Source organism: Ochotona princeps, chromosome 23 (assembly GCF_030435755.1).
Source record: "Ochotona princeps isolate mOchPri1 chromosome 23, mOchPri1.hap1, whole genome shotgun sequence".
Taxonomy (NCBI): domain Eukaryota; kingdom Metazoa; phylum Chordata; class Mammalia; order Lagomorpha; family Ochotonidae; genus Ochotona; species Ochotona princeps.
Genome location: NC_080854.1, coordinates 24,008,083 through 24,031,276, shown reverse-complemented (window position 1 = coordinate 24,031,276; position 23,194 = coordinate 24,008,083). Strand labels below are relative to the sequence as shown.

The following is a 23,194-nucleotide window of genomic DNA, read 5'->3' as shown; positions in this document are numbered from 1 at the left end:
TTAGCTGTGTGCGGTGCATCCACTTGCCTGGGTGGGGATGATCACAGTTTATATCTCTCACTTCTCTCTTGCGTACAGCTGCCTCTCGCAGCTGCCCACCAGCCCACTGAATAGCACTGTGTCTACCTCCCTTGTCTGCCTTCTGCAGTGCCCTGAGACTCAGCAACCAGGAGGGGAGGGAGAAAGGAAATCTGAGTTCAAAGGACTAGATCCTCCAAAGGAAAGTGCAGGAAGGCTAGAAGATTGTAGTAAAAATGAGTTTTCCACAGATTTTGAAAGTCTACAAGTTCTAGGTGATGTTTAGCTTCAGATTCTTGCTAACAAAGGGCAGTTTTTGGACCAGCTGAGTAGCATCACCTGGGAGACTGTGAACAGAAGGAATCTGCTCTGTCCCTTCCCTTGGAACATCTAACTCTGAATCTGTAATGGACAGATTCCTAAGTGAACTGTACACACACTGAGATCTGAGAAATTGGTCTTGAGTAGTGCCTGTTTGTGAGTTTACTGGATTTATCACGATGGTGGTCAGGGAATCGCAAGGCTGAATAGAGACGATCTGGGAGAGTGAAGTGGCTCTCTGTGATTGCACTGATGTGTGTGGAGAGGAGAAATGCCAACCACAGGCAACTTCCCAATGCATGCATTGTGCTTGGGAGCGAGGGAGGGCCTTGCATCAGATGATCCTGATGCTTTGCATGGGATTCTTGGTGCCCCAGTTCTTTAAATAGAGCGTATCTGGTTAGGGCCTTCTGCATCCCCTCCTCTTTACTTATTTTACTTATATATTTTTTAAAGATTTATTCATTTTATTATAGCCAGATATACACAGAGGAGGAGAGACAGAGAGGAAGATCTTCCGTCCGATGATTCACTCCCCAAGTGAGCCGCAACGGCCTGTGCGTGCCGATCCGATGCCAGGAACCTGGAACCTCTTCCGGGTCTCCCATGCAGGTGCAGTGTCCCAATGCATCGGGCCATCCTCAACTGCCTTCCCAGGCCACAAGCAGGGAGCTGGATGGGAAGTGGAGCTTCCGGGATTAGAACCGGTGCCCATATGGGATCCCGGGGGTTTCAAGGCGAGGACTTTTAGCCGCTAGGCCACGCCGCCGGGCCCGTCCCCTCCTCTTTAAATGTACATTTCAGCTGTTGAAAAACTGTCACAGGTCCTTAAATAATGATCAACCAACTCTATCAGCAGTGGAATTAATGAACTTTTAAGTCCCTTTTCCCCCAGTTTTATGTCAATGTACAGATTTTTTTTTTCCTCCAACAAGCCTAAAGCATACTTGAACAACTGAGTATTCTGTATTACCTTTCCTCTCTCTGGTCCTATTTTATTGATTCTTAAAATAATCATGTTCACTGAGACACACTTCTCTGAGGGCTGATTTGTCCTGTTGAATCACCTAAACCAGAGGCTGACAGACCTGGCTCCATGCTGCTGAGTGAGAGGTGTTTAAGGAGATGCCTTGCTTGAAAAACTTAAACACTGATGAGGCCTTTACTCTGAGTCAGGAGCCTTGACTTCTGGTTGCAGCTTGGTTACTCCCTTGGCATGATGCTGCTTGAATCCGGGATTCAAGCCTGTGTCTGCCTCTCATCCACACAATAGACTGGGTGGGGCCAAATGAGCTCTAAATTCACTTCAAGTTGTGAAATTTTTGATTCTGCAATTCTTTCTGCTAAGGTTAAGATAATGCACCTCCTAAGACATGTATCCAGGAGTCTGTCTCGCACTATGACTGATGTGTTTATTGAAGTCAGGTCGTCCTGTGTTTCAAAGTATTGGGAATATCTTCATCATCATAAAATCATGATATGTCTGCACCAAGAACATTCTGTATAGTTTTGGTGGCCTTTTTTTTTTTTAAAGATTTATTCATTTTATTACAGCCAGATATACACAGAGGAGGAGAGACAGAGAGGAAGATCTTCCGTCCGATGATTCACTCCCCAAGTGAGCCGCAACGGGCAGATGCGCCCCGATCCGAAGCTGGGGACCTGGAACCTCTTCCGGGTCTCCCACGCGGGGGTGCAGTGTCCCAACGCATTGGGCCATCTTCAACTGCTTTCCCAGGCCACAAGCAGGGAGCTGGATGGGAAGTGGAGCTTCCGGGATTAGAACCGGCACCCATATGGGATCCCGGGGCGTTCAAGGCGAGGACTTTAGCCGCTAGGTCACGCCGCCGGGCCCTTGGTGGCCTTTTAAAAATTGTTTTTATTGGAAAGGCAGATGTACAGAGAGAAGGAGAAAAAGATCACCCATTCACTAATTTACTTCTCAAATGGCTGCAATGACAGGAGCTGAGCTAATCCAAAGCCAGGAGCCAGGAGCTTCTTCCAGTTCTCTCACATGGATGCAGGATTCCATGGACTTTGATAATCCTCCACCACTTTCCCAGGGCATAGGCAGAGAGCTGAAAGGGAAGTGGAGCAGCTGGGACAAGAACCAGTGCCCATAAGGGATGCTGACACTCTCAGGTGATGATCAGCCTGATGAGCCACTGTGCTGACCCCTAGTTTTGATAACTTTTAAAACAGAAATAATGCTTCTCATTTTAGTAGGGTAATTTAGCCCTAAAGGCATTAAAAAAAGAAATGGAATCTCTTTTAATTACTCAAGGCAGTAAGACAATTTTATGATGAAATGTGCTAACCATCAGTTTCTTCAAAACACAAATATGTAGCAAGATAGAGCATGATGCATCCTTGAGAGTAATGAGACTTCTCTTTGAGTGTTGAAGGCTTACCTGAATTCTCACACGATAGACCCAAAGCAGTACTTTCAGGATACTTGCAAGGAGTTACTATTTTCTCCTGATAATAGGAACACAAAGCTTATTATTTGCATAGTTTCCAAAGATTGTTTTAAAATGGGTTCCAGAATGATTTAGATCATTTCAATGATGCATCCCAAATGGGACTGAGGGAGTGTTGATAATTTGGGATGCTGCCTTATTCTTTTAGATTATTATCATTATTATTTAAAGATTTATTTATTTTATTGGAAAGGCAGATGTACGGAGAGAAGGAGAGACAGAGAGGAAGATCTTCTGTCTGATGGTTCACTCCCCTAGTGAGTGCAATGGTCGATGCTGCGCCGATCTGATGCCAGGAACCAGGAACTTCTTTCTGGGTCTCCCAGACGGGTGCAGGGTCCCAAAGCTTTGGGCTGCCCTTGACTGCTTTCCCAGGCCACAAGCAAGGAGCTGGATGGGAAGTGGAGCTGCCGGGATTAGAACTGGCGCCCATATGGGATCCCAATGCGTTCAAGGCGAGGACCTTAACCATTATGCTATCGCGCTGGGCCCAGATTATTTGAAATATATAAATGTGTTCTTCCAAAAGAGTTATTTTGGTTCAATGATAAGGAAAGACAATACTGGACTGAATAAAACAAATGTTGATCTTGTTTTGTATTTTTCATATGTTATAAATGCGTTCACTCATGTGGAAAAGCTTTCATGATTTCTCAGGTTCAGTTGTTCATTTTAGGAACTGATTAATAAGAAAGACTGCTTAGAGCATTGTATACACACACACACACACACACACACATACACACAGAGTGTATGTATAAAACATCAGGAACTGTATTATTTCATCCAAATAAAGCATATATGCAGTGAAAACCTGGATTTTAATGGCACAATTTGATACTTTTGATAAGTGCTTCCTTCTGTGTAAGCACAGAAAAGATAGATCATTTATATGATCACGTACAGTTCTTCCACACACCTTTTCAGTCAATTTTCATCCCCCATCAGTAAGCATCCTTCTAAGTTCTATTACCACACATTCGTTTTGGTCATTCTTGAGTTCATGCACATAGCAAATACATGTTTTTTCAGATTTCTTTCACTTAATATTGTACGTGTGAGATTTTGCATACCATTGTATACATTTGTAGTTCCTTTCTTTTTCTTTCTTTAAAGGAATTGTCTTTTATAGTATGATGCTAGAATTTTATAGTATGATGATCTAGAACTTCTACTTCTAGAATTTCCATCTGTCCTTTCATTTAGCTTCTGCTTGCCTGCTGGGATTCTTTATTTGGTCCATCTTTGTGCCTTTCTTTTTAATCAAGTATTCAATAAATCACTGCTTTAACATTCTTATTAGCTGGTTCCAACACTTGGGTCATCTCCAGGTCACCACCTAGTCATTTTTTCCCCTTTGATCTTTGGCCATTTCCTTGTCCCTACATATCAAGTTTTTTTTTTTTAAATTGTAAAGTCAGATTTATATAGAGAAGGAGAGACAGAGAGAAACATTTTCCATCAGCTGGTTCACAACAGCCTGAACTAACCTGATTCTAAGCAAGGGGCCAAGAGCTTCTTCCGGGTCTTCGACATGGGTACAGGGTCCAAAGGCTTTGGTCCATCCTCCAGTGCTTTCCCAGGTATATTAACAGGGAACTGGATCTGAAGTGGAGCAGGTGAAATTTGAACTGGTGCCCATGTCTATGCCAGCATCACAGGCAGCAGCTGCACTTGGTGTGCTACCATGTTGGCCCCAGTTTTACTCTTTCTTAAGGTAACCTTGTTTTGCTTGTACTTTTAGTTTTAACATAAATCCTTTGTCTTTGGACATAGTCTTTATTCCTAAGGTGTGGCCCAGGTAAATTTTTGCTGGAAAGCTCAAATTATTTTCCGAATCTTTGTTACTTGGTGGTATTCAAGCGCCAAGCTCTCTCCGCTGAAAATGATGAGAGTTCACATGTCCCTGAGCTTCTCCCACCTTCCAGCTTTCTACTGTGTCACATCAGCCAAGACATGGACAGATTTGAGGCCTCTGTTTTCTGGGACTCTCTTTCCCCCAAGATTTAGTCCCTCAATTCACCCATGCCTCTCCAAATGTCATCTCTCAACTACACTCCTGACCTCTGAAGCCAAGAATCCAGTGCGCTGTGACATGAATTCCATCTACTTCATGTCTCCTAGACTGGGGATTATATTTGGGGGAAGATTCATAGGATTTTAGCTGTCATGCAATACGATTTTTACTTTCCAGCATCAATTCTTCCCCAGCTACCATTTGCTTTTGGCCACTTCCCAAGGTTGTCAGATAATTCTGTTAAATTTTTTCACTTATGTATATGACGGCCATTTGTGAGAATTAATCTGGGACAAATGACTCTGCCCTTCCTGAACCTCTCTTTCAGACACAAACAGAATTCTAATGCTATTGTCATGCTTCACAATTATCCACGAGGTTTTACTGTCATTAACAGACTATGTTAGAGATGTGGGAAACTGAATTTGTTGCAAGAGAGATGAGATAGTTAATTTATTTTTCGGTAGCAAATTTGGTAGAAAAAAAATTCTCAAATGAAGCTAAGTTTCCTCACTCACTGGCTGCAAAGTGTTTCCTTGGCGTTTGTCCGATGCAGCCGCATCCCATGTTGGCGGGCCTGGATTTGAGTCCTGCCCTGCTCCTGTTGCCAGTTTCCTGCTAATGGGCATCCTTGGGGGTAGCAGGTGAATGACTCAAATAGTTGGATCACTTCCACCCCCACGGAAGATCCAGACTGAGTTCTGGACACCTGGCTTCAGCCTTGTCCAGATGAAGGGAGAGGTTACCAGGACCTGCAAGGCTAGTGGCTGCAGGAGAGAGGCAAATGTGGCTCCTTCTGCAGGATGGCAGGCCCAGGCATCCCACTCTAGTGACTTCTGAACTTCCTCCTTTCATGTTGGCCTGCACATCCTCCCCTTCCTATCTGGGGTTTGTGCTTCCCAGCAGAGTGTGTTCAGGATGCTAGCTTAAGGCTCTTTGCCCCTGCTCTTCTCCTGGTAGGTTTTCATTTATGCCTTTGCCCATGTCAATGTTAAATCTTGACAGGCACATAGCCTTGGGGGAAGAAGAGGGGTCAGTATGTGTTTGCAGTGTGGTAATGGCTGGGTCACCAGCTTCCCAGAGGTATGTCTGGCTGGATCCTGGTGAGGCAAAGGACATTCATCTGTCACTTGCTCATCTGAAAGCCAGGGACAGTTATGCCATGATGCATGTGCATTTTTAAACTAAGCCTTCCGGGATGATGGGTGACAAGCAGCATCCCTAAGTGACGTGCGTGTGCCACATTAAAAGGGCAAATATATCAGATGACAGAATTCCCTGCATGAGTGTTGAGTGAGTTTTAAAAAGCTGGTCTCCCTCACTTGTGGTTCTTAAATTAAAGCTCATGGAGTCCTCCTCAATGTCCCCCCTGAGTGGGCCCCAGCAGCTTCTCCCTGCTGGGACTGGCTGCTGTGAGTGGATTGTGTGCCAACCCTCTGACCTTGTCTTCAACTTTCACTGCTGTGCCAGTCATTTTGGGAGATGAATGAATAGTTCTACCTCACAGTCTCTCTAGGACTACTTTCGTTGCTCAGGTTGTTCTGTTCTAGGTGATGTGAGAGTAGACAAATGTGCTGCAATTTGTGCAGGCAACCTCAATGTAACCAAACATGTCTAGGGATAGAACTTGCCCAGGATGGCGATGGTTATTTGGGACGCTTAAAGCAAACTCCCACCCTAAGGAAGTCATTAACTTCAGTTTGGGAAGAAAGAAATTTGCTAGGTATGCTGGGGTCCAGGGCAGGGCTGGGTATAGGTGGAGACCTAGGCTCTCAACTTGACCATCGGTGAGCTCTTGCCCATTGAATTCCTTGGTGTTCAGCTGGATAAGGATGAAAACGTTCCGCTTTACTTCTTACCAGATGAACATAAGGCAGCAAGGGCTCAAGTGTGAATTCCATGGTGGTAGGCTCATAGGGAAGGGCAGACATCGAGTATCTCCCAGTAGGTGGGAGGGTCCCGTTGATATTGAGGTGGTTGTGAGATTTTTAGTTTTATGGTTGAAAAGGAAATTGCATGCACGCAGTTCTCAGCTGCTTCTATCAGATATCCACAATCTAGAGAACTCTTTTTTTCTGGAAGAGCTGAGGCACACAGCATACTTTGCTCACTCTTTTGGAACATAAGCACTGAGGAATTCAGCTCAGTATGTTTGCCTCCCTTGGGGATAAAAGAGGAAGGTACTGTTCTCTCTCAGAGCATTTCTAGGCTCAGCTAAAAAAGTGAAAGAACAAGATGATCTCTATTCAGCTTTCCCCATGCTGGGGGACTAAGAAAGACATAGATAAATACAAGTGGTTGGCAGATGCTGTCAGAGAAGCATGTCAGTATCAAAAATTGCATCTTTCACTGACATACCAGCTGCTACCCAGCGAATTGGGATGCAATGATAAGAAGTTAAATAGGAGTATGCTACCTTTGGGCAAACTTCCCAGAATGAATAGAAGATGGTGAATGCTCTTTAGCTTGTTTGAATGCCACACACTTTAATTGCAGCATAAATAATGATCATGGGGGAGCTAGGCCCTCATGGTGGTCCACTTCACTGTTCTGTGTGTGCATGTCCTTGTAGCGTAGTGGTGCTGTTGAGGGCAGACTACAAACTGCAGTGTTCTTCTAACCCAGCTTATTCAGCTTCTAGCAGAGAAATGGCTGCATTTAGGGATTGCATGAAGAGTGTGGCCAACGATGATCAGGAATGACATTCTGGTTAGAAAAGATGCCAGATCCTAGAACAGGGATTCCCGTTTTCTGCAACAAACAACAAGAACATGGTGGGTGCCAGTTGGAACTTTGAGCTTCAGGTGTGCAGTGTCAGGGGGCTGATGACCTTGCTCCTTTCAGTTCTGAGGTTCAGCACAAAGTGTTCTCAATGCAACTTAGTACTGTTGAGGAGTTTTTTTTGCATTTGCCCCCTTAATTTACACATCTAATTTTCAGTGTCTATAATGTGCTAACGGGCTTTCCTCCCATTAGAAAACACGAGTGAATGTGAGAATGTTCTTCTGGAGAAAAGGCAGTCTCTAGGGTTTCACTTCTGGCTGGAGGGGCCAATGAGGTAGGTGTGATGAAACCTCCCCCGCAGCAGGCTGGGGTGCCAGTGAGCCTCGGTGGGATCAGCAGGTCTCTTGCTGACTTTGGCAAGAGAGGGAGACACTCAGCCACTTTGAGAGAAGAAGGTGAATTTCTCGATCCACTTGCAAATCAAGACAGAGGGTGCATTTTCAGATCTGGGCACGTGTCCTCTCTGTTGGGACAAAGCCAGTCAAATTCACCTTTCTTGGCCAGATGACTGTTCATCACCTTAATTTGTGGGCATGCTCAAAGGTTTGTAAATGCACATCAGAAAGGAAAAGCGCAGAAGGGCCCGATGGAGAGGTGCTGAGGGACATGTCCAGGACTATGGATGACCACAAGTGTGTGGCCCTGGGCTAGGATTTCCAGAAGGTGTATGGAGGGGCTCAGCTGCTGGATGTTTAAGCAGTGACCATCTTTGAAACGAGGAGCTTCTGCAAATAGACAAACATGGAGAGCAAGCAGGCTGAGGTCAGCAATGCCCTTTTGACGAGGGGTTAGACCAAGCACCTACACCACTCGCATTCTACAACACTGTAATTCCACATGGCAAGATGCTTTCCATGCAGTTATCAAAGGAAAGATATATTTTAAAAATGCACTGTGGCCTGAGAATTAAATGACACTACTAAAGACTAGTGCTTAAAATTCATCAGCAGGCATTTCTCAAGTCATGACAAACTCATGGCCTACGTGAGAAGTTTATATTCCTTTGGAAAATAGAATTAACATAGTCAAAGCAGCAGAAAATTATCTCTGACTGGTAGATTCATTGCCTGTGAAATTAATGATTCCAAGACTTTTTGCTTGACAGTTAAAAGCAAGAGCCAATGTCTACCAGTGGTTTTCGTGGCCCCAAGAACTGCTTTAAATATATTATGTCTGCTATTTCCTTTAGTCCCTAGAAGAGATCCATGGGGTGAGTTGCCGGTGATGACCAACTTGACAGATGAGGAGGTTGAGAATTAAAAAGATTAGGAAAGGTGTTGGAGTCAATATTGGGTTGCGGGTACACCCAGTTGAGGTCTGTGAACCAACTCTCTCTCTTGCCCTCCTCTTCTCTCAGAGGGCCAGAGGGATTGACTAAGTTGGGCTGTGCTTACTGTACTTGGACAAAATTCATGGCATGGCATTGTGGAAATCCGAATTGCATGGGATAACAAGGCCTGAAGGAAGGGGCCTTAGTTTCTATTAAGTGTGTGCTTAACAGCAATACAGTATGTTCCACCTTTAAGAAAAATCACTGGCTTTCTCATACTGCTATTGGGATGAAGCAAGATTTCCAGGATGATCACTCTCCCCTTTGTGGGCAACAGCCACGCTGAAGCTAATAGTGAGTGCTGCCTTTGTCAGACCCCTTTGAGAGTCTCTTACACTCATTCATTCATTCATTTAAATCTAGCAGCAACCCCAAAGATAGGCACTAGTATTTCCCTTATGTTCTAGATGAGCATCTCAAGCTGAAGAGTGTGTACAGAATCACATCCAGGAAGTGATAGAGCATTTGTTATTCTAAACTACTTCCCAGCACTGAATCGCAGAAACCGGAAATCCCTTAGGGTGAGAGGAGTCCATGGAACTTGACAGTGATCTGTGCCTACTGGAAATGCACATTGGAATTAGGTGACACAAGAGGTTGCTTGTGGTTGTCTTCTGACATGGTTTCTCCCTAAAGATGGGCAAGCAGTGCCTCACCAGGAGTCCCACCATGGTCCTCTGTGGAGTGCCTTATTCATTCTCCTGCATTGCATTCTCATCTCTTTTCTCCTTCCCATCAGAAAGTTTGATTATCTGGTACTTTTAAAAAAATTATTAATTGGGCCCGGCGGCGTGGCCTAGCGGCTAAAGTCCTCGCATTGAAAGCCCCGGGATCCCATATGGGCGCCGGTTCTAATCCCGGAAGCTCCACTTCCCATCCAGCTCCCTGCTTGTGGCCTGGGAAAGCAGTCGAGGACGGCCCGATGCATTGGGACACTGCACCCCCGCGTGGGAGACCCGGAAGAGGTTCCTGGTTCCGGGCATCGGATCGGTGCGCATCAGCCCGTTGCGGCTCACTTGGGGAGTGAATCATCGGACGGAAGATCTTCCTCTCTGTCTCTCCTCCTCTGTGTATATCTGGCTATAATAAAATGAATAAATCTTTTAAAAATTTATTAATTACATTGCATTATGTGACATAGTTTCATAGGGTCTGGGATTCTCCCAACCCCTCCCCCCATGGTGGGTTCCTCCACCTTGTTGCAGTATTACAGTTCAAATTCAGTCAAGATTCTTTCACTGCAAGCATATATTTGGTACTTTTTAAAATAAGAGTGTGTTTGTGAGCTACTCAGCGTTTCGAAAGTTGTTTTGTGTCATTAGAACTTGCCAATGGGTGTTTATGACTGAATTAAGGGAAGAACTAAAGTAAACCGAAGCCGTGGTGTGTTGGTTGAAGACAGCCTCCATTCTTCAGTATGGTCTCCTGGTTCTCCACGATCCACTTCCCCTTGCCTCTCCAATCAAGGCTACTGCTGTGAGCTTGTCCTTCTAGCTCCCCCAGGCCAGCAAAACATCCAGAGTTCCTAAAATACACTAGGCTGTCGAAATGGGCAACAAGTCTGCCCTTTCCCACATCACTCTGTCTTCGGTATTTTTCCAGTATCTCAATCTGTGAAACATCTCTTCATTTTCAGCACTCAGCCAACTTTCACCACCACTGTTAACACTTGTCTTGTCTGCTCCTCCTCCACCCATAATATCAACCAAATACTCTTTTGTATTCTTATTGTGTCCTGAACAGGTCTATAACAACACCAAAGAGCCTTCTCTGTCCATCAATCTTCCAAGTAATCCTAGTGGTATTGGCTTATGGTTTTTTGAAAACTTAATATGTACCAGGTTTATGATACTAATTGTTATGCTACTGTGTTATTCATGAAGAGGCTTCAAAAAATTTGTGGAAAATGGAATTAAGAAATCAGTTTATTTTGATATGAACAATTTTGAAATCCAAATCTATATAAAAATGCATAATATAAAGGCTTGGATTTCAATAACATATTGTGAAAAGATATTATACAAAGGCACCCCAACAAACTTATCTCAATTCCATTGTCTGTTTGAAATACACTGGTAGTTCTTTCAACTATACCCCAAAGCAGCTACTAGTCTCATTGTCAACATACAGAGGAAAGGAAGTTCAGAGAGATCAAGCAACTTTCCCCAAGTTCACACAACTAGTGTTTATGTTTATTCAACTGTTAAGTTTCTTGCAGGTGAGGGTTATTTGGAGTTGGGACTCAATTGGAATAAATCAACAGCCCAAGCCTGTTTTCCACTCCCGCCCTTTGAGCTTAACAGGGAGAAGGAATAGCAGTAGTGGTAGGAAGTAGTCAGATGCACTGGAACCGCTAAAAACTCAATTAGAAGGAGAGCCTGAGACACTGCTGAAGAGAGGATGCGAACACTGGGCAGGCAGAGATGGCGTTGTCTACCTTTCTCTGCAACAACCTTTTTTTCTCTGTATCTTTGACACTAGCATGTGAGCAGGTGTTCAAGAGGAGCCAAGGATGAATGAATGGATCCAACTGTTCTTTCAGTCATGTTCTACATGTGAGAATGGTGAGATCATGAAGGTTTTTGAAGGTGGAGAAAGCCCTGTGGAGGTTGGAGTTAGGTTGGCTTGAGCGGCAAAGTGAATGTGGGATAGGAGAACATCTGTGCAACCCATGTCCCTGGACTACCTAGCCTGGTTACCATGCACAGTCTTCTTGAGTGCTATAATGTCTGCTTTACAAATTCCCCAACTGGGGAAGGACTTTCCTTATCCATCTAGTTCCAGGAAAGCCATAACACGACTCTTACCAGCTGCCCACCTCTGCAACTGCTCAGAGACCCCCAAGTCTCTCTTGTTAACTTTCTTGATTTGCTCATGTAGTTCCCGAATGAGTCATGTGAAGCTTGGGCTCACCCACCTGTGGTTTCCTTTACAGGTTAACATGTTTGTTGAAGGATTCCACGATGCCATCCTGCTCTACGTCCTGGCTTTACACGAAGTACTCAGAGCTGGTTACAGCAAGAAGGATGGAGGGAAAATCATCCAGCAGACTTGGAACAGAACATTTGAAGGTGGGGATTCAGGCTGTAAGACCCACTGAGCTGCTTCTTCCCAGGTCCTGTGTTGTTTTTTTCCCCCCTCCATTCCAGCTATGAGGCCTTTCCTGTTCAACTGTAAAGAAAGGATAGTACATCAAGATCAACTCACTTTACAGGCTTGTTGTGAGAATCTGATGAGATAATGCTCATGAAAGTGTTCTGAAAGTCTCACTGAAACAGGAAATATTTCCTCTCCTTCTGGTGGTTTAGATAACAACTCTATGCTTTTTTTTTTTTTAAAAAAAAGAACTTATTTATTTTGAAGTGCACAGTGATAAGAGAGACAGAGATCTTTCATCTATCTTCCACTCCCCAAATTGTCCAATGGCTGGGCTGCTCCAGACTGAAGCCAGGAGCCTGGAACTCCACCTTGGTCTCCCATTTGGGTGACAGGAGTTCAGGTATTGGAACCATCTTCTGTTGCTTTCCCAGACACATGAACATGAAGCTGAATTTGGAGCAGGGGAGCCAGGACTCAGACCAGCACTCTGATATGGGGTGCTGGTATTACAAGTGGAAGCCTAACTTGCTACTCCACAGTGCAGGTCCAGACTCTAGGCTTCTTAAAATTACTACTAACACAGGGCTGGCACCAACATCCCATATGGGCACCAGTTTATGTCCTGACTGCTTCACTTCTGATTCAGCTTTTGATCCCTGCTTATGGCCTAGGAAAGCAGTGGTGGGTGGCTCAAATCCTTGGACACTTGTACCCATGTGGGAGACCCAGAAGAAAATTCTGGCTCCTGGTTTTGGATCAGCTCAGCTCTTTTGAGGTCTTTCGTGGAATACACCAGTGGATGGAAGATCTTTCTGTCTTGTCTTCTCTCTCTATAAAATCTGCTTTTCAAATAAAAATAAATCTTTGGGAGAAGTTTTAAAAATTACGCATAACCCATGCCTCGTTCACAACAGGGCAATTATTTTGGAAGAGATGTGATTAGTTTTAAAACACACATTAATTTAAATATATGTTTCTCTGTGCAGTGTTTATTGGTGAAACTCAAAGATTAGTTATGACCAAACCTGGTAGCTCAATGCATAACAGGTCCAAGAGCTTTTATTTTATTCCTAAATCAGTAAATACCATTTTTAATAACTTTTTTAAAGAATGGAGAAGTATAGAAACAACAACAAGGGACCCATAATCTTACTGCTCAGGTGACTTCTGTTGACTTTTAGAAATTGTACAAGAATGAGACTGTTCTTGGCTAGAAAATTCGAACAGTACTGAAATGTACCAAATGAAAATTGAAAGCTTTCCTTCCCACCCTAGTGTAATCATTATTAACAATTTCTCATGAATATGTATACAAAGATTTTATGCCTTCTACCAACACATAAGCATTTGGATGTCTCATCTACAATGTTTTACACAAAAGAGATCTGGCCAGGAATGGCATTTTTCATTGTTTATTTCATTTGCATGTCAAGTCAAATAATTTTTCTTTATAAACATCTGTAGATGTAGCCTGCTTAAAAATTACAGCTATGTGTTGTCCCACCAAATGGATGGGCAAGAATTTTTTTGACCAGTTTTCTACTGGTGGCCACCTGAATTGTTTACAGTTTTCACTCTTATGCAATGTGCTGTCACAAGCCTCTTACACATCTTGATGAATTTTTGTGTTTCCAGCAGGGAACATTCCTAGTCCAAAAGTATGTTGGTGCTTGTCAAAGTATACTTGATATTGCCAAATATCTTCAAGAATTCTATTAATCTATAATCTTGCCAACAGTGTATATATGAGTTATTGTTTTCTCTCAACACACTGACACTCAAAAAAAAATTAACTAGAGAGTCACTATGGGATAATCTGGTTATGGTGCCTTGCAGATGTCAAGTTTATATCTATCCACTTACCCACCTATTCACTGAGCGCCATTCTAAGACCAAAGTGTTGCTCAGCAAATCAAAGACATTCCCTGCAATAGGTTGAGCTTAATGTGCAGGTGGAGGAGGCAAGGGAGAGGCAGGCTATAACGTAATAAATATGTAATTTTGTGAGCTATAAAATGAAGCAGAGTAGGGAGTTCTATAGTATTAGAAGGGGCAGTGTGGAGTGGCCATAGCAGGTCTTTGTAGGATTGGCAGCTGAGTCGAGGAGGGAGGAAAGACAGATAAGCACTATGGAGGTTGGGAGTGAGCACAGCAGAGGAAGCAGCAGGTGAAGAGACCACTAGTGTACCTGCTGAGACGGGGTGAAGTATGCCTAGGGAGACTATGTGGCTGAAGCTTCAGCTGGGGCCAATGCATAGGAGTGCAACCCCAAGAATGGTGATGGCCAGATCTTGGGATTCTGGAAGACTTGCTGAGACAGCGCCCTGGAAGGTTGTGAGTGAATGACCTGCTTTGTGTCTTTAAAGAAGAGTCCTAAGGGCTGCTCTGTGGGAAATAAACTATAACACTGTGTGTGTGTGTGTGTGTGTGTGTGTGTGTGTGTGTGTGTGTGGCGGGGAGGGGGAAAGCAGGCAACATTGGAAAACTACTGATGTGAGGGGCTGATGGCTGAGCCAAGGATCCAATCAGGAAGCCTGAATCCTAGTTACTAACTAGGAATCTCAGTTCTCTTTTTTTACCCGTTGAATGAGGAGGTGGCACTGACTAATGACTGCCAAGAGCTCATTCCATTCTACATCATGGTCACTTTTCCTTTAGCCCTTTAGTGGATTGAGATAGTTCTCTATTTGTAATTACACTTCCAACTCTTCAGGTTTTTAAGCATTGTATTTATGAGAGACAGAGAGACAGAGAGAAAGACACCTTCCATTCTCTCCCCAAATAGCTGCAACAGCCAAGGAAGGCTGGGCCAAGACCAAAGCTGGGAGCAGGGAGGGTGGCATAGGCCCAATCACTTGATCTGTTATTACTGCCTTCCAGGGTCTGCATTAGCAGGAAGTCGGAGTCAGGGACTGGAGAGGGAGCATTCACTCCTACTGGGATGCCAGCATCTTAACTGCAAAGCCTGACAAACCTTTTTAATGACAGTGACAAGGATTGCCAAGTCTTGATGTGGGGCCCATTCTTTCCCATTTGGATCTCATCCATTCACTGCCGTGGCTTGTGTTCATTCCGTGGCTTGTGTTCATGCTGTGGCAAAAGGTGGGATAATGGGGAGGTATTGGGTTCAAGCTGGAGCTGTCTGGGTAGTAGGTACGGCAGCAGGCGGTGGATTTCATTTATTCTTGATGGCTTTATGTCTTCTCCCAAACCAGAGGTGGTCTCCTTTGATTTTAGAGAGGATGTGAGACAAGGGTAATAAAATCTCCAGGGTTCTGACTTGCCCTCTGGCTGCTTTAGCTGAGAAGCTGGAATCCAATAGAGCAATTCAAGGGGCATATTGGGACACAGTTAGGTTTCCCAGAAGTTAAGCACAACATACTGAGAAACTGGTGTGTGGACACAACTTTTGATAGTCCATATCCTGCTCTCAGCTTTAAGTGCATGGTGTGGTGATTTGTTCTTGGTCATTTGACATAGGGACAGGAGCCAGGGTTGGGGACACAGGAGGGCAATGCTGAGGGAGAACAAGTGTCCACAATAACCTGAATATTTAGAACCAGGTCATGGGCTAAGTTTTCTCATAGTCCATCTTGATGATTCCCTTTGAGGATCAGGTCTGTGCAGGCAACATGAAATGAGTCCCAAAACAATCAGCTGTAGAGCTCAGTCTAAAATTAGACTCTCATTTATCCACATGGAGAGATCATTGAAACCAAGGTGGGTTTGGGGCCTGAATTGTATGGAGAGTCCATTTTATTTGCCAAACAACCATCCATTTAAGAGTAGGCCCAAAAAGGACTCTAAAGGTCTCTATGTGAAGAAAAACACTCCTAACCTTCCTGAAATTAAAACCGATTTTAATTTTAATGGCCACTGTAAGTGACCATTAAGTTGTTAAGGGAAAAACACTCTGGATGTTATTGGACAAATTTGGATGTTTATTGCCGTGAAACCTGTGATCAACTCTCCAGTCTTCCAATAAATGGCTTGGGAAGAGGCAGAGCTTCCTCTGTGTGAGAGGTCAGGGTGACAAGGTAAATAGGCCTGCGGCTCAGACCTGGAGCTTTGCTACAGGCAAACAGAAAGGAGGGTGGACAATCTCATTACTTATGTACAGGGAAATTCTGCTGTGAGCTCCACAGTCTCACCTTGTGGGTGATACTCGCGGGTTAAGTCTCACTTGGCATTATTGGCCACCCTGAGGCATCTCACCCCATTTCTTGGCAGAATTGTAATAGCATAAAGATGTAATGAGGTCTTGGCTTACGAGGGCCAACTTGTCTTACACAGTTCTCTGCAAAACACTTTGCCAGGCATGCCTTGGGGGTGAATAACAGATGGTGTGGGAGAGGCCATGTGCTTAGAGATCAATGTATTTTTTAAAGAAAATAATATTTGTCACTATAAGTTTTATACATTATCCAAGTATGCACATTTGAGATGTTTGTGTCGTTGTAACTATTTTTGTCTTCATACTAAGACCTGAAAATCAAGATGGATGGTAACTCCATTCTGTTTCCAGCAAAGAAGACCAAATTCTGGAAAAACCAGTGGGTCTTCAAACCACAACCCAAAGGACAGTAAACCCAAATACTTGCCCTCTCCAGACCACACTGGATGATGGAACTTTCCCTTGGGATCCTTTCCCTAGACTTTCATTTGACTAGAGGAGTCAGGACTTCCGGGCCAAGTTAGTAGAAACACCAGCTGAAAACAACACATACTCTTCTACCATGTAAGAGGAGAGGACGTGAATCCTGTTTATTCATTAGAATGTGGCTGTTGTCTGCATTCTCCTATTCAGTGACATATTTAATATTAGTCAGTGATACATAGTTGCTTTAACTTAACAAATACCCTAAGCCACCATGAATTATTTTCCCTAAGTCACTACGGCTGGCAAAAGCAAATTGGTACCCAGCCTTACCTCTAGCTTTGTTCCTCTGTATACATGGATTGTAGCCCCAGAAATCTCAAAGTTCTAGTCCTTTTGACTGTTGTGCTTCTCTAAACATGGAACCACCCTCCCTGCCTAGAACAGGCTTCTTTCCTCATCCCCCAGTGTGCCTTTCCCTGTTTTTGACTGATTCCTCTCTAATTCTCCAGCCTTTGGGGGCTGTGGGCGTGGCCTGGTGTTTTCTACCAAACTCCAAGTGCAGCAATAAGAAGAGTAACTGCGAAGAAATAGTTGTTGTGCATTTCTAATCTGAAGATCCAAAGTCCAGAATCCAAAATGCTCTGCAGTCTTGAGACAGCTTGTGACTGTATGTGGAACATTCCATATCATGAAGCTTTCATGCAGTTATTAAAATTATCATTTGAAGTTATCTTTAGGGTGTGAATATAAGGTATACATGGAATTTCATGTTTTGACTTGGGTCCTGCCCCCAGGAAAATCTCATTATATCTATATCCAAAAAACTTCAAACATCTCAAACACTCTGGTTCACACATTTCTGATCAGGGATACTCAACTTGCGGAAGCAAACAACCAACCTCCCTTAGGCAAGTGTTGAAAGTGCTTGACCTGCTTTATCTCATTTAATCAGCCCCACAGCCTCCAGCTTGGGAGGTGCTGTTTTACCTATTTTTCAGGGGTGGAAGCTGAGGCTTGCAGAGCTACTTAGTCCCTTGCCCAAGGTCATGAAGCTGGTACGAGTAAAACTCTGGGATTCAAATGGAAGCAGTTAGATTCTGGTGGGAACACACTGATTTCTTAGTCCAGGCTACTCCTCCCTGAGTGGAAAGAGTGCTTAGTGTCTGTCATTCGTAGCACTAATTCATCAAGCAGTCACCTTCCGGATCATATCAATTGTGAATGAAAATGACCCTGGGAAAAACAGAAGAGGCAGTTTCTAGCTATTGGCTCCAGCAACCCATGGAGCAGGCTGGGTATTAAAACACACACTGCATGGTGTGTCCACTGAGCATGGGGCCTGGGATGAGCTTCTTTTTGTCTAGCGACAATGCAAGCCCTTGGCCAAGTGTGTGAATGCACTGTACTTCTCTTTCTTACTCTGCAGGGTAAGAAAACTAAATGCAAAATTCTAGGATAAGTAGGCTGCATCCAAGATGGACTTTAATTTTTATTTTTTTGGAAAACATATTCCCCAAAGATGACTCATTATTTTTTTTAATGGAACACAATGCTAAGAATTTAGGAATGCAGATGGAATTACAATGTCTTTCCAAATGCCAACAAGAATGTTCAGAAATGATGAGATGCCCTGTGGGAGGAGTTTGTTTTTTTTTTCTTTTTTTAAATCCTGTCAATTCATGTTCTTGTTTTCATGGGGAGGTGGACGTATTCCAAGTCACTAACTTGGAGCTCCTCCCCTCTCGTCCTCTAGGGATTGCCGGGCAGGTGTCCATAGATGCCAATGGAGACCGATATGGGGACTTCTCTGTGATTGCTATGACTGACATGGAAGCAGGCACCCAGGAGGTGAGTATCCAGGTGTGGGCCGCTGCTCCGCACCACTTGCTGCTTCTGTCTATTTGGACTCTGAGAATGTAGTTGCCCTTTTGTCTGAAGACCTATCCCCTTTAAACAAAAACGAGTTGAAAATATGGGGGAGGGGGCGGGGGAGTGAGTAGGGATTCTAGGAGATGGGAGTAGCTCCCTTTTGGTTGAGGAAAGTCTTCAGGAAAGGGTTCCATGTTTATTCTGAGCAGGGAGACTTATGCGGCACCCACCAGGCATCACACCTTCACTCTGTAGGAGGCTTGGTGGAGACCAGAAGCCAAGTGCACTGTACCTCTTCCAGAACACTTGGAATCATTTTTATTTTATTTTTGGTGGGTAGATGTTATCAAACTGAGCGCATGTAAGTCTTTCAAAACATAACTTGTTTCAGGGTAGCAAGACAGAAGAATGTTCTGGCTGCAAAGAGAAGGCTCCAAGGCTTATGGGGGTGGGTGGCCTCCTTGAAACATGTAAATTGTATCAAGGAATCATTATGTCTTTCTTGCTGCTGTCACACGACAGCTGTAAGGACCAGAGAAAATGACACCTAGAAAAGTACCATGTAAATTTCAAATGATAAATAAATACACAGGTACATTCTAAAACTGTATCAATATGAAATCTATATGCACAAATGTACAAATATATTTATTTGTATATGTTATATTCATATTACATAGTCAATATACATATTGCATAAATATGTGCATGGATTACATAACACATGCATGTTATTTACATGCATATGCATGCATACACATATGCTATCTATGCATATACACAAGCATGCAGTGTTTCAGCACATCATGCTCTTGCTCTGCGTGTCCTGAGGGCCCAGGGTCCTGCTTCTGCTTACCTGTTGTGGGCTCCAACATGTGAGAGTTGCTGTCTTCCTCTTGGTTGCCTCATGCCTGGCCTTTGTGGGAGAACCCAGACTACCCAGGCTTCCTTGTGTTTCTGGAATGATTCCCATCCCCTCCCCCTTGTGGAGTCTCCTCTATGTTCCAGTCTGCTCACTAGGAGAAGGTGGGTGGTAATGGTCTGTCACAGTCCATTGTGAGGCTATATAGAACACTTGGTACGTGGTTGGTGTCTGCCAGCGATTTTTATCCTGCTAGGATCTAGAATTCTTCTCACTGTGACCTGACAGACCTGTGAGATCCACCTGGACCTTTAACAGTAGAAACAGAGAATGAGGGAGAGGCCACAGGGTACCTAGGAGCTGTGTGTGCTTGTCCAGACAAAAGAGAAAAAAATCCTGAGAAGCTGGTTTCTTTTGGAAGATTCTTCCAGATAAGGGTTTGGACAGTTGATTCAACAGTCATTTTAACCAGAAACTGAAGGGTGACCCTGGGACTGAGCCTTAAAAGACTAATTATTACATGCGTCTAAGGACCTAATAGGAGGAAAGAAGTCAACCCAGAATAGGGGTGAGAATCAGTGAGTTCCCCAGCAGCAGATTGGAACTTGGGCCACCTCTTGGAGACAGGTTGTCCCTGAAAGCCTTGGGGTATTCCATTGCATGCTGAGTTGATCCAGGTGTGGGACTGGGTACCCATCAGCTGCTCAGGCTGGGTGTTCTGTGGGCCCTGGGTCCCCTTCATTGTTCTCACATGTCCGCTGAGCCTTACTGATCTACAGATCATGTGGGCTGCTCTGGGCAGATGGTCGAGACAGTGCTCTGTCCATTGAGCCATAACTTTAAGCTTGTTGATTTTGTAGGAAAAAAAAAATCCCTCTGTCCTTGCAACAAAAGGATACCCGGTGGGGGAGGGGGGGGGATGCTGGTGGGAGCCCTGTCCATGGTGACTCCACTTTCACCTGTCCACATCATCCACACCACAGGCCACTTGGCCTGCCATGAGGACCCACTGTTCTCACTCACCTATGTCCATCTAGAGACATGCTTAGTGAATTCAGGTTACCACATGCTCAGGAACACATCATTACAGTTATTGCGTGCAGCAGGAAAGCCTCCCTGGGCCCCTTACGGGGTCCCTGCCCCGGGAGGTAAGTTGGTGCGGTCTGATCCATCTGGCAGCCGGTTGGCTCCAGTTGAGCCTTTGAGGAAGAGTTGCACAGATTGTGTGAACAGTCAACTTTACCCTTACAGCTTGTCTCTCTGTGTGCATACAGTTGTTTACTTTTTGCCTTCCTCTAGGTTATTGGGGATTACTTTGGAAAAGAAGGTCGTTTTGAAATGCGGCCAAATGTCAAATATCCCTGGGGACCTTTGAAATTGAGAATAGATGAAACCAGACTTGTGGAGCACACGAACAGCTCTCCTTGCAAATCATGTAAGTTCAGAGACTTAATTTGCTCTGTGCTTTCTCATCTCAAGTCTCAGGGCAATGTGAGGTTAGCACACGAGTGTCCTCCAGGAACTTGTGAGCTGGATGGTCACGCTCCTTAGACCAAGGTGACAACAACCCACAGCCTTGCATTCCCCTATACCAGAGCCCTGCCCCCGGGTCTTCCCTCCCCTCTATTCTCTCCAAATGATAGAAATCTTCACTCTTGTTTTACATCCCTTCCTGCTGTCCCTTAGTTGTTTGGGTTTCTACTTTTACGGAAGACCCATGACTAAATATTCATTCACCGTCTCGGTTCTTGTAGGGGATCTCATCTGCAAAGTTCTGTTATCCTCCAAAGCCTCAGAACAGAGAATACCATCTGAAATACTCGAACATTTACAAACTGGCAAATAAAGAGAAAGTTATGTTAGATAGGAACAATCTCACGTATAGAGAAGCAGGTGGACATTTTTAAAAAGATGATTTTAAAGGTGGAGTAGGAGAGAGAGAGAGAGACAGAGATCCACTGGTGCATGCCCCCCATACCCACAGCAGCTGGGCCGAGGCCAGGCCAAAGCCAGGAGCCAGGAACTCCTTCTGGGTCTCCCATGTGAGTGAAAGGATCCCAACACTGGAGGCATAGTCCACTTCCTCCTCCCAGATGTGTCTGCATGAGGATGCATCAGAAGCACAGAGTAGCAGGAACCAAACCTGGCATCCTGACACATGGTATGGGTATCTTAAGTGATGCCCTGGAAGTGGACATTCTCAAAAGCTGCTTATGAGTTGGAAGATTGTTAGAAACCACAGATTTAGTGAAGAATTTTTCCAACTAGCAAGGGAAAGCACTGTGAGGATCAACCATCCAGGTTCGATGCTCAGTGTCAGCTAATACTCAGGCAGGTGTGTTTTATGTAAGTGAGCATCCTCTTTCAAATGTTTCTTTTCATGCAGTAGCTATAGCAAGGAAGGAGCTGGCATGAAGAACACAGTCCCTGTAGGTTCTGACCTGGATTGGAAACTTCATCCCGTTCTGTCACCGGGAGAGTTTACTTCCTTTGGCCTCAGTTTCCCCATATGTAAATGAAAGAATTCTTGGGGTTGTTTTGAGTATTAAAGGAGATAATGCATCGAGGGCCATTTGCTTTATGCATTAGCCAGCTATTTAATCCTTCTTATGAATCTAGGACACTACTGAATTTGAGTATTTCAAATTGTTCTTCCTATTTTAATGTGAACTTCGGCTTTGGTGAGAGAATGTCTAAAACCGGAACACTGCCCCAAGGACTTTTTCACCAAATCCAGCATGTGGAAGTGTCACATCCATCTGTGAAAATAAAGTGCCAGATCAGGAATGTGGTCCCTCTGTTTATTTTCCTTGGTTATAAACTCGCAAGAGTAGATGGATCTGTAATCTTGCTTTCATTTTTTCCCTCAGATTACTCTTTTTCAAAAAAACATTAATGTTCTTGAAAATCACAATTAGAGAGAGAGAAAGAGAGAGAGAGAGAAATTTAATCTGTTGATTCACTCCCCTTCCATGGCTGCAGTGTCTGGAGCTTGGTCAATTGGAAGGCTGGAACCAGTAGCCTCTTCCAAGGTCTCCGCCTGAGTGCAGAGGCCTAAGCACTTGGACTGCCTTTGCTGTACAAGCTGTGGACTAGAACCATATGGGTTGCTGGGAGTGGCTTTACAAGCTATACTACTACAACACTGCTTTCCTCCCCCCTCCACAAATCCCTCTTAAATCTGGTGTTTTCCCTGTTGTGTCCACTGTCTTGTAATCGCTTTTTAAATACTTTCTCAAAGGCTTCTTTAGCTTTGCACTTGGCTAAGAAATATATAAATACAAGACATCCTAGAATACCTTTCTAAATAAAAAGAAAAAATTTGCCTCGACTGGGACTTAGAATCACCTTTCTGTGAGTGAAAGATGAGATACTTCCAGCTCTTTCTCAAAATGAACCCTGATGTGTGCTTTTTCCCAAGCAGGTGGTCTAGAGGAGTCTGCCGTGACAGGCATTGTTGTTGGGGCCCTGCTAGGAGCGGGCTTGCTAATGGCCTTCTACTTTTTCAGGTGAGAATTGTTCCTATAGTTCATGTTCCTTTACTACCTTTGTCACTTCTGTGTGCAGGATCCTCTCTGTGATTTCTTCACATTTTTCTTTTACCCAAGAAGCATGGTGGTTAAAAGACGTAAGCCATTCTTGGGGTGTGTTCCTGAACTTGGTGGTCAGTGAGTTAGCAATGTTGGCTATGAGAGTTATGATTTTCCAGTGTGACACCCTATAGGACATTGGCATCCTCTGTTCACAGATATCCCAAAAGCAATTCCTACCACCCACAAATAAATGCAGAAGTGGAGAAGAAATACAGACTTTG

General features: G+C 44.2%; 1 protein-coding gene and 1 long non-coding RNA gene across 5 annotated transcripts in view; one reads left to right on the top strand and one right to left on the bottom strand.

The window, feature by feature from the left end:
* Positions 1-19,546, bottom strand: part of LOC131483062 (uncharacterized) — a 33,546-nt gene extending 14,000 nt beyond the window's left edge. Inside the window, exons 1-3 of one of the 2 annotated variants that reach the window (XR_009247494.1) lie at positions 19,375-19,546; positions 11,868-12,121; positions 7,378-7,587 (exon numbers count right to left, since the gene is read on the bottom strand). This is a non-coding gene — a long non-coding RNA (uncharacterized LOC131483062). Of the gene's footprint in view, positions 1-7,377; positions 7,588-11,867; positions 12,122-19,374 lie in introns of those variants that run through there. The other variant, XR_009247493.1, reaches the window with a different exon arrangement.
* The window catches only part of NPR3 (natriuretic peptide receptor 3), a 60,976-nt gene that overhangs the window by 36,347 nt on the left and 1,435 nt on the right, over positions 1-23,194 (top strand). For 2 of the 3 annotated variants that reach the window (XM_058679952.1, XM_058679949.1), the window contains exons 4-7: positions 11,886-12,021; positions 18,403-18,497; positions 20,680-20,815; positions 22,802-22,889. In XM_058679952.1, the coding sequence (XP_058535935.1) occupies positions 11,886-12,021; positions 18,403-18,497; positions 20,680-20,815; positions 22,802-22,889 (455 nt within the window). The remainder of the gene's footprint in view (positions 1-11,885; positions 12,022-18,402; positions 18,498-20,679; positions 20,816-22,801; positions 22,890-23,194) is intronic. The other variant, XM_058679951.1, reaches the window with a different exon arrangement.